The 11,225-nt window shown below is 41.9% G+C and overlaps 1 protein-coding gene across 1 annotated transcript; it reads right to left on the bottom strand.

Annotated features, from left to right (window-relative positions):
* Positions 1-2,057: 2,057 nt before the first annotated feature.
* meox2a (mesenchyme homeobox 2a) lies at positions 2,058-10,726 on the bottom strand. The gene is made up of 3 exons (XM_084556679.1): positions 10,072-10,726; positions 5,940-6,112; positions 2,058-2,993 (listed from the first exon to the last, which is right to left on the bottom strand). Exons 1-3 carry the CDS (start codon positions 10,631-10,633, stop codon positions 2,775-2,777), a joined length of 954 nt encoding a protein of 317 aa, XP_084412805.1. The 5' UTR covers positions 10,634-10,726; the 3' UTR covers positions 2,058-2,774.
* Positions 10,727-11,225: the final 499 nt, after the last annotated feature.

Below are 11,225 nucleotides of genomic sequence, written 5' to 3' on the forward strand. Positions count from 1 at the left end.
TTAGCAAGCTAATACATCAAGAGTAGGCTATTCATATGGAGTATTAACATTTGAAGGCAGCATTGCATTTAGTTGTAACCAGTGACATCCTGAAGTTTTCCCTGCATGGCCACAATCAGAGAAAATTATCACATTTGCACAAATGGGAAATGTTGTGTAAGTGAACAACAAACACTTCATACAAGCTTCAAATATGCTGTAAACCCATGTATGGATTATAAGACTTCTGGGCACAGACCCAAAAGATCGACCTTTACATATAAGAGCAAAACGGCCCAATTCTCATAGACTTTGTGTGATTCTTGATCATTGACTGGATTTAATTGACTGGCAGAAGTTACTTCAAACAGAGGCTCCTGACCCCTTTGGCTCCTGGAACTGTGCCTTCCATGTACAGAGGTAGCACAGTAAGTGGACGTTGTAACCACAGGACACAGACTGGCTAGCTAGTTTTCAGTCTTTATGTTAAACCAAGTTTCCTGTCTGCAGACCAAAATTTAACAGACAGATATGGACGTAGTACCATTTTTTTTAATTTTGTTCTTTCGTATTATTAATACTATATTATGTCCACCAGATACCATTTCCATATTTGCCAAAAATGTCAAGCATTTAGTTTCAATGAGTCATTTTCACTTTATTCAAGTGTCCCTGTAACTCAAGACTGTGAACTGGCTACTGATCCATTTCACTGAAGAAAAACAAGGTCCCACCTAATTCGATTAGTCTGAGGACAATTGATTCATTCTGGTTTTGTTAGGGTCAGTGACAATTTAGATCGGGTCATTGGGTTCAGGTAGATTTTCCACAGGTCTATTTTCATATTACCTCGAGTATTGTTGTCATTTAGGGTGCTTTTCACACCAAAGTTGTTGTTCTGAAACTGGGAGCATTTTTCCCACAGGTTGGTTCATTCTGGCTGGAACAACCGCATTCCACACAAGAACAGAAAGGGTGGTCTCAGCCTGATTGCATTGTGGACACACATCTACCCATGGGCCGATACAACTACCATATAATTATGCGTCTTTGGAAGAGTGACCACCGGGCAGAGCTGTCTGGTAGTGCACTGCTGCTCCTTCAGAATTGTGAGGTAGCAGCATACAGAAACATTTTCTAATTAGATGCTTGGTCAAACTGGACATATTGTTTGTATACAGAACTCACATAATAGCAATAAATGCCAGTGACCAACTTTGGATTTGATTATTTCTGGACAAAACTGAATGTAACATTGTAACAATACTGTATCAATTAGTTCATTATTAAAACATTGTTATTGTAATAATTCATTCATTCATTCATCTTCTATACCCGCGTAGTCCTGTTAAGGGTCGCGGGGTATTGTAATAATGTATATGTAAATTTCTCTAATGCATTTCATCGATGCAGTTGTACACACTCGGAGCAGGGGGAGCTCAGAAAACTCGTTCAAGTCAAGGCACTTCAGCCAGGGAAGCTGTATACAGTATTAATAAAATAGACTGTCTGACAGTGGCCAAGTGGTAAAGAAATCGAGAGGCAATTTAAAGTAGAACAGTTAGTTTCCAAGAAAATCTACTTAATTTTATTTGTTTTAAATGCAGCATCCAGATGTTGGCCTCTGCAGCTGAAGTTGTGAGAACATATTTAGAAGTGAGTGTGCTGTGACATAAACTTGAATATAATTACATTTATGTTCATTTCTAATCGGGCACTGTCCATATGTTAGAACTTAAGGCCCATGAAAGAGTTGTTCTCCATATTTGAGACTTTGCATTTAGTAAGAGCTAAAAAAAAAAAAAAAAAAGAATCATATTCATTCTGTGGGTTTCTTTTGAGTGGAAAGAAGAAAAAAATATCTCAAATGCCTCATGAGGTGTCTTTCCAAGAAATTAGAATGCACCATCACAATGTGGTGAAAGATGAGATCAAGTCGTGAAATTCATTTCAACTGGATTTTGCAACAGAATCTCATCTTTTCAGGGTTTTCTCAGGCCTTGGGAGGAATCTGCTCGCCACCCTCAGGAAAAGGTGAATTTAGCATGCACCCATATCACCCGCTTTCTACACTCTTTACAGTGTTTAATTTATTTGAGCTTCACTTTGTGGAACACACATTTATCACCCTGGATGCATATATGGATGGATGGCTGCACAGATGGAAAAAAGAAACACTTTATCACTGGTTAAATTTTATTCAGTTTGCAACTGTCCCTGAAAGGTTAATAAAACACTTATTTCAGGTTTCAGATTTGTTTGGAAAATGTCATCTCCAGGCAGAAAAGTGTCAGCTAAACAACTGTCAGTGTTGATTACTGAGTGAGCTGATGAGTCTGGGTATAGGTTTATTGTTAAGGTAAGACAATACTGAGAATTATTTACAGATCATTTATATTAGCTAAGCAAATTAGATTTCCGGGCACTCAATTTGATCAATTACATCGCAATTTACATTTTGTACAGTAGAAACCGATTGAGGTGCAGACTGTAAGTTCAACAGTGCAAATCAAATCCTTAGCTTGCTTCTTTCAATGCACATAACATGGAATGTTAACAGTTTATCAAAATATGATTTCCAAAATGTGCTTTAATCTTCAGAAACTTTTACCATTAAGACATCACATTTCATCTTTTTCTTTTGCATATTTCAGGACATTTTTAACCAATGGCACAATAATTCACCATCCTTCTTGTGCTTGAAATTTACATTTTGCCTGCATGACAACTCTATTTTCTAATATACATCATGGTGGGGCCCATACTCTGAGGGGGCGGGGATGGGTGTGTGTGCATCATAACTGAGCGTGCTCGGAGCTCTGGTCGCTGTCGTGACTGTCTTCATTGGCTAAGGAGTCCGTCGAATGGTGGAGCGCTGCAATGCCAGAGAACTCGGACGGCAGCAGTGTCCCCTTTTTCACATTGACCAGTTCTTTCTCCCGTGCTGCCGCCCCCTGCTGGCCGCCTTTCACTCTTTTCCACTTCATCCTCCTGTTCTGGAACCAAACCTTCACCTATAGGGTTAAATAGACATAACATGTCACATTCAGTCACAAACAGTCACAAAAATAATCAATTACAAGCAACTTTCTCTTAAAGATGGCCCAGTTATATGTGGATATACTACTCCATCTGTCACTTGGCGTCTTCCTGTTTTTCCCTGACTCAACAACCTCAACCGTATTTACGTCTCTCAGACTGATGATTAAGCTGTTGCTTAAAACGGTTTACACGTCAAGTAGCAGCAGAGGCTCCCTGAGTGTCGACACATGCGCCTGAAAGGAGGGGGAGAAGGTAGGAGGCCTAGCTCGTCCCTTGCCACGCAGGGTGGGGTGGATTTATTTTTGGGGAGTGTCATGCCGAGGGGACCGAGCAGTCACTTGGTCAGTAAGTTAGTTGACAGCATAAACGTTTGTCTTAAACGACGGGGGCGTGTGCCGTGCTGAGTATCACCTCAGATTCTTTACAAGCCTCGAGGCCTTTTCTTAAAGCAGGAGAGAGGCGAGAACTGCAGCAGAGGATAATTTATTTATGGCCCTAACCCAGACATGTTGTTATTCTCAGGTCCTACCAGCTCACACAGACTGATTCACTGAGACACTACACGTATAGTGGCACTCGGTTAACACACTGCAGCAAAGACTCCTGACCTAAGCGTTAGATAAGTTAGCATTAGTGCTGATCAAAATGTTTGAAACATTTTTTAAGCCTTCATGCAGCACTACTGGGTCACTCAACACATTTCAACACCATGAAACTTAAAAAAAAAAAAAAAAAACTCCCTTCTGACAGTGACTAATAATTAGTGTGATTTGGCTTGTACGTCAAACAATCCTGACAACTAGATTCATTTGTTTTTTTACAGTATTTTTATTACATTTCAGTTCGTCTCTACTTTCTACACTCAAATATATCTTGTATTTGCATGATCATCAGATGCTACATGTATGTTTTAGTCAGATGTATATATCTATGACAGATGTATGTTTATCTCATTTTTCTGGCTGTTCTTTGCTCTCTTTTCAGTCTCTATCCGGCTGGCCTTAGGCAGATGGGTCCCTGCATATGAGCTGGGTTCTGCTCAAGGTTTCTTCCTGTTAAAAGGGAGTTTTTCCTTGCCACCGTTGCCTTCAGGCTTGCTCTGAGGGTTTCAGGCCAGGTTTCAGATTTTGTAAAGCGTCTTGAGACAATTTGTATTGTTATTGACGCTATTTAAATAAAATTGAATTGAAAAAATCTTTAAATTCAGGAATATGTCTAAAAGCACGTTAACTTTTCAGCCAAACATGTTGAGTTTTGAGCATGAAGCTCCACTGCTGCCAACTCTTACAGTATTCCAGTTTTCGCAGCCTACCAAGACATAAAACATCAATCAGATTTCTCCAAACAGCTCACGTAGCATAAATCAAGTCCATTGCCAATATTTACTTCACTATCTCCCGCTGTATATTTTCCCAGACAAAACTGAGGTCACACACAATGTATGCTGCACGAGCTGAAGAAGAAATTTCACGCACATTTTATGCCGTTTAAAGCCACAGAAAGATTAATGGTGGTGGTCTGGGAGAAAGCTGAAGTGGAATTATGGTGGCAAGAACACAGTGTGCTTGGTGGCCCGTTGAAGAGAAAAGAAGATTCTGCAGTTTGACGAGAAACAGTAATAGAACTAACACACACACACACACACACACATATATATATATATATATATATATATATATATATATATATATATATATATATATATATATATATATATATATATAAACACACCTGCAGGCATTTTTATTATCTGGGAAATGCATTTTTTTTTCTTCATAGACACTTCTGTGTAACGCTCCTTAGTACAATGGACATTGTAAATTTTAGCGTTCATGTCTTCCTTGAGAATTGAAACCCAGCTGATATTTGTAGATCAGTGACAGTTTGATTTCACAATTTAGGCAATGTTTTTAGAGAAAAATAGCTGTTACTGGACAGTTTAAGACTTTTCTTCACAGCCAGCAAACTTCAAATTTGCCACAGCACCCTTTGTTTGTAATGTTTAAAATCAGCATTTATTAAATTAAAATCTGGTTTGTTTATTTATATATCATCGCAACCACACTGTCATTTCACTTCATTTGACTTTTCTTTCATGGCGGACATGTTTATATGTAATAACAGGCTGGCTCTGTCCCTGTAAGCCTTGCCACTGAACCAGCGTGTACAATAAAAAGCAGGGACCTAAATGAAATGGAGTTAACGCCGACGTGACTGGCTACACCTTTCTTTTGAAGGTCTGCGGCGTTATTATTGTGCTTCAGAGGATTAATGCTCAGTCCATCTGTGCAGTTGTTATTATTTTCTAATTTAGCATGGCATATAAAGCTGTACAAACATACATATCTTTGGGATCTTATTATTCTGACTTACATTCGGGGCATCACCTGAAACTCTACACTTCACTTTACATTCCATCTACACTGTATCACTGTACAAAATATCACTGGCAAGGTGTCAACTACGTGTGAGTTACTGCTTCCAAACGGGTGTCATACAACAACAGGCTGTACGCCGTTTCCTTCCCCCAACCATTTGTCTCCTGTTATTTATTTCATGTGCCTGCATTTTTTACAGCAAGCGGCCCACGCTCTGAGACCAATTTGTGCTTGCAGGGGTAAGTGGGAGAGAGGAAGCGACTTGCTAGACAGCACTTCCTTCGGCCCCGTCTCCCCGCTTCAACCGTGGCCCGCCTGAAAGAATAGACAGGAACATCTGGAATATTGTAGACACACAGCCACATCTGGAGCACAATAGCCCTCATACGAAGTTACAAAAACACAGTAGCAGGCCGAAAAGCCTTGTCGTCGTCCCGAGGCCGCCTCTGTTTTCACAACATGGCATTAATGTGCTAATGAGGGACTTCAGTAATGGTTTAAACCCAGGGGGAAGCACAACAGCGATGGGTAGGTACATACTTGTCTTTCAGTGAGGTCAAGGTTGACGGCGATCTCGTAGCGCCTTAGCCTGGTTAGGTAGTTGTGGTGGGCGAACTCGGCCTCCAGCTCTCGGATTTGCTCCTTGGTGAACGCCGTCCTCTCCTTCCTGGGCTTGCTGCTCACGTCTGACTTGTAATTTCCGTCCTGGGACTCTGAAACCAAACACCACACAGGTTTCTGTTGCTGCTCAGGACAGATTTATACGCAACAAAAATAAAAATAAGGCACTGGCGTTATGTGGCAGGTGCGAGGCAGCAGGGGAGGAAAGGAGGCAAAGTAAGAGAAACAATGAGAGCTGTCAGTCACATTTTATTGTTCACTCATTGTTTATGAATACTTTAAGTGGCTGGAAGGACTCATGTGCAGCAACACATGTGTGTCTGACTGCGGCAGCTGTGCTATTACAATCGGCTGGCTCTTACACTGCCAACATGGATTTAATTTGTCTTCACGAAATCTACTGCTACAACTTTATCTTTTTTAATATGGACCAAAACAATCAGTTTGGTCCATATAATGTAAGATTGATGTTTCTAAAAGATGTGAAGCTGCAGGCAAATGTATCAAGAAACATTCTGCATGCGGTAATTCAAGTATTTGCATCACTTCCTGGAGAAAAGTAAAAATCCCCCAGTTCGTGTTGTCTCCACTTTAGTTCATCAACCAGGAAAAATACATTTTGTTTTGGTCTTTCCACAAACTTTCCAAAGAAAACACATACGGTTCATTTGCCCTCCCAAACGTTCCTATTGTGAGCAGCTTTTTTGTGGTTTCTCCGTTGGACATGCTTCAGTTGTACATTGCACTTGAAGGCAGCAGCGATTGCACGCTAATTCATCTGCGGTCCTGTTCCGTAGCGTGTGTTAATCCAGCAGGCCTGCGTCAAGCCAAACTGTAAATAGTAAGCGAGCCCAGAGCCAGGCTCACAAAGTGGAGCCACGTACAAGAAGAAACTATCTCCTCAACTAAGATTTCTCCCCACAGGGACCCCTGCTGTTTTTCTGTCATAAAGAGAATCCTCCTTCTAATTACGTGGATATTTTTCAGTGCAAAATAACTCCCTTGGGGCTGCAGAGAAGATGCGGGGTAAACTGAAACTGCTCTACAAAAGTTATATTTGTAGGCACTCTAAGAGCCAAGGACGAACCAAACTGATTTAAAACAGCAACAATTCCCACAAGGATTTTATGAAATGAAACAGATCATTGCTTGACCTGCAACTTGACCCCCCCCCCCCCCCGGCTTTTCCCACCTAGTAATTTCAAAAGCCGGCGCTCCAAACTGTGTGTGGCTGATTGAAACGGGCCATCATCTGCTCTCTCTCTCTCTCGTGAACTCAGACATTGTGTAAAGACAAATAAAAGTATTACACAGCCAGCTGCATCAGACCAGCAGGCCTAGAGTTAAAACGCGCGGCAGGCTTTTATGACACAGCCACTACACCACAGCAATTAGGTCCCCGCCGTAACTTTCATCTCTCCACAAAAAAGGAGGAATAATATGAAAAAATTACACGCGCCCAGACAGAGCATGCCGTTTAGGGTTCCCATATGAACTCAGCGCGGGAGGGGCCCTTTCAAATATAACGTAAGAAATGACAGTTAAAAAGAAACTACTGATTTTAATTTATTTATTTTTTTTCATGCTGGAAACGTTTTCACCTCAATGAAAGTTGTGAAAGTCAAATGCACGAACACATCCGCAGTGTTTTTCTAGAGCTTTTTCAAGGAAAAGTCTGTTGCCAGTGACAAGCAGTCGTCGTCTCACTCCTTTTTACAACACTGCCTCAACAAAATAAGATTTGAAGCACCTTTTATTGTTCCGGACAGAAAATCTAGTAACTTTTTAAAGAACAACCGCTCCCATGACAGTGCTATGCACATATGACCCAGAAACTAAGCAGTGAGCAGGTTACCCAGAAACCAGACACCCTGACTCATCTCATTAGCCCTCCCTGCGGCCTTCCTCGAGGAAACAAACACAACTGGGTATTAGACACAGAAAGCCGAGATGCTTCATACTCGAGTAGAGGCATGGAAATGAGCCTTCTGGTTTTGTTATTTTATTATTATTTTTTTTTCCTAAATTCTAAATTCGGGTTTCACTCAAGTTTCTGGTCCAGATGGCGAAACCTAATCAGAGCTCTATCTCATGCAACAGGCAGCGGGTCTGCTATTTAGACAGCTGATTGAGTCAGCAACCTAGTTAGCCCTGATAATCAGCGTGATTGGTGTTAGCGTGGGGAGAATGCACGGCACATGTAATAAGTAGGCAGGTAATGTTGTGGCAGGGGATTTGGAGGCAGAAGGCTCGGATTCTCAGTGATTTGACAAAAGAGGGAAGGAAATAGGAGGTAGTGTGTTGAATTAGTGGCTATAATATACTGTTGCGACATTTTACAGGTGGATAATTGGACAATTAGCACAAAGCAAACAATATAACTGAACGTTAGGCTTTGAAAAACATTGTCATGTAATCTTATTATATTTAATGTTGCAGGAATCTTTCATTTATCTGCACATGTAACTGTCACATCTGTGATAAATCAATGAGTAAAATGGATTATTAACTAAATGTTTCCAGTTGTGTTTCATTGTGTATTCATCAAAGCCAAACAAGAGTTAATCGTCTTATATTTTCAAACGTGAACACTATAAACCAGCTGTAAATTGCAGGCTCCGCTAGCCTGTCAAACCTAATAGACAATCTCAGAGGTGATGACCAGCATCCTAATTCTAACTAATCACGTGTGGAGAATATCATCGGTCAAGTGCAAATGATGCTCTGCAGTTACAAATACGGGCTTTAAAAGGGTGCAAGAAAGCCCGCAATCCTCAAATGGACTGAGAGAACAGGGAGCGCACTTTCCCTGGAAACTCGCACTAATATCACGTTCCCAACTCAACCCAACCCCCAGCGGTTCGTCAAGCTGTGATTGATTATTGTGGTGATGGCAGGTTGGAAATGTTCTGCGGGTCATTGGGGAGGTGTTATCTATTTGAGTGCAGTCTCAGAAGAAGGATTTCTTAAGAGAATGTGCAAAGAAATATGTTTTTTATAGTTGTCCATGCTTCCCAATATTTATAATTGATCAATCGCATGAGCATGTCCATATTTAGGGACAATAAAAAGTGTACGTACACATGCATAATTTAAGGATGTTTTTTAAGAGATTAAGGTCAGAACAATTGCAGCCGTTTAACTGCAGTCACAAATTTACTATTGGAAAAAAAGAGCCTTAAAGCTCATAGCGCTTGGGAACTTTACACAGTTGACTACATACTGTATATATAAATATTTAAATCTTTCAAATTGGTCTCACTGGTTTTTTAAGTACTTTTAGGCCAACACATGCATGTTTCTACAGGATATTAAAATTTATAATCAGTGTCAAAAATTATTATTGCTAAGAAGGAATATTGCTAGGTTAACACTAATTTTGTTAAATGCAACATGCTGAAATCTATTTCCCGGTCTTTCATTTTAGTTCAGCAAACCTGTGATTTACTTCAGCTACAACAAACAGACGTGGGTAAAGCCTGAAACTCCTGCGTCTGTCATATGTTTAGTGCAGCGTGAGGTGCCAATGTAGTCTTTTACAATCCATGACATTAATTCTTTACCGTGCGCCTCATTCTCTGCCCTCTGAAGATTGTCGCAAAAAACAGATGTGGTTTTTAAACAAAACATGCCAGTAGTCAGATGTGCCCAAACAGTTATGATGTGGCCTTTTGCTCCACGCTTCAGCCTGCCTGCTGCCTGCAGCCTTTCTGTCAGCCGACACCTACAAACTGCTTCTCAGACAGTTTTCTGTTTTTCTATTGGAGCTGGAGTATTCTCAACAGACGTGCTGTTGAGTGATTTAGAGCGACGTGTGCAGATGTTTGTGTTATTCTTGAGCTCGACTTGGAATTTTTTAAAATGCAGATATTTATGTGATAATGTTTATCTTACCAAAAGAATTTTACATTAAGTCTTTTGTCTGTGCAATGTGACAAAAACAGCATGTTTCATAATATTTATGAAAAAACAGATAAAACTGTGTGAGGAATAAAATCTACATCTTTAGAATTGTTCCCCTCTCTTAAAAAACTCTTTCAACTCCTCTTACCTGAACTGTCACTTTTTCTTTTTCCGTTTCTCTTCTCGGCCTCAGCAGGTGACACAGTCTGTCTGCCAAAGTCTGCAGGAACACAGGAGGCCCCTGTAGGGGTGCTGCCGTTGCCCAGACTTGGGGTGCTGGCACACATACTGGGCCCTCCAGGGTGGCCCAGGTCTGGAGGTGTGGGCCCATTGTCATGGGACGAGTGAGAGTGCGGGTGGCAAAGACTGTGGCGCGTACTACTGCCAGGTGAGGGCATCTGTGGAATATGCCAAGATGCATGGTGCTGAGGTGGGTGGTGATGCTGCTGGGAGGGCAGGTGGCCACGGTGGGGGTGAGGGTGGTGGTGGTGGTGCTGCCCTGGGAATAAGCTGTCATCACCCTGGTAGCTGGAGATGATGCAAGGAGATGGCGAAGAGGTGGAAGAGGAGGACGAGGAAGAGGCCAGGTCAGGGTAGGAGATGTGGTCCGAGCGTCCGTGGAGAGTGAGGGGAGACTGGGTGAAGGCGGGATGCAGGGCCTGTGCCGGGGCGTGGGGGCTCCGCAGGCAGCCGAACAAAGTGTGATCCATCGTGTGCAAACACACACGGCCCTCCAGGAAAGGTGAGAAGGGCGAGCGAAAGGGGTAAAGTTACTAAATGATCACAAGCACATATCCAAGATGCTTCCCTTCTCCCCTCGACCACCTCAAAACTTTTCTCTTCAGTTAGAAAGATCAAATAGTTAGAAAGTAAAATTAGTTTTGAAGTGGCTGTCCTGTGGTAATCCGGAGTATGCGGCCAGTTGCCAGGCTGTACAGGATAAACAGTTAGCCCAGGATAAGCTGCAGCAGAGCCTCTCAGATGTCAGGAGGAACAGGGGACTGGAGCTCGAGGCTGGGAGCAGAAGGAGGTTCCTAGGAACTGCAGAACGAGGGGAGCCGGTGGAGGGGATGTTATAAATAGGGTGTAACGTGAGAGGGAGGCTGGGTCACAGACTGCATACGCGCTACTGACCACATACATATGATCGCCCTCCAAAAAGCACAGCACAATAAATCTGTACTATTAAAATGGCTGAGCCTCAGGAAAGAAGGCAATTTATTTTGGACTTGGACCTGACCTCTGGTGGCCATCTTTTTTACCTTTGAGAAAACAGCCTTAACGGCGGATGGGTGGGGCTGT

Source organism: Chelon labrosus (genome assembly GCF_963514085.1).
Source record: "Chelon labrosus genome assembly, chromosome: 12".
NCBI classification, from domain to species: domain Eukaryota; kingdom Metazoa; phylum Chordata; class Actinopteri; order Mugiliformes; family Mugilidae; genus Chelon; species Chelon labrosus.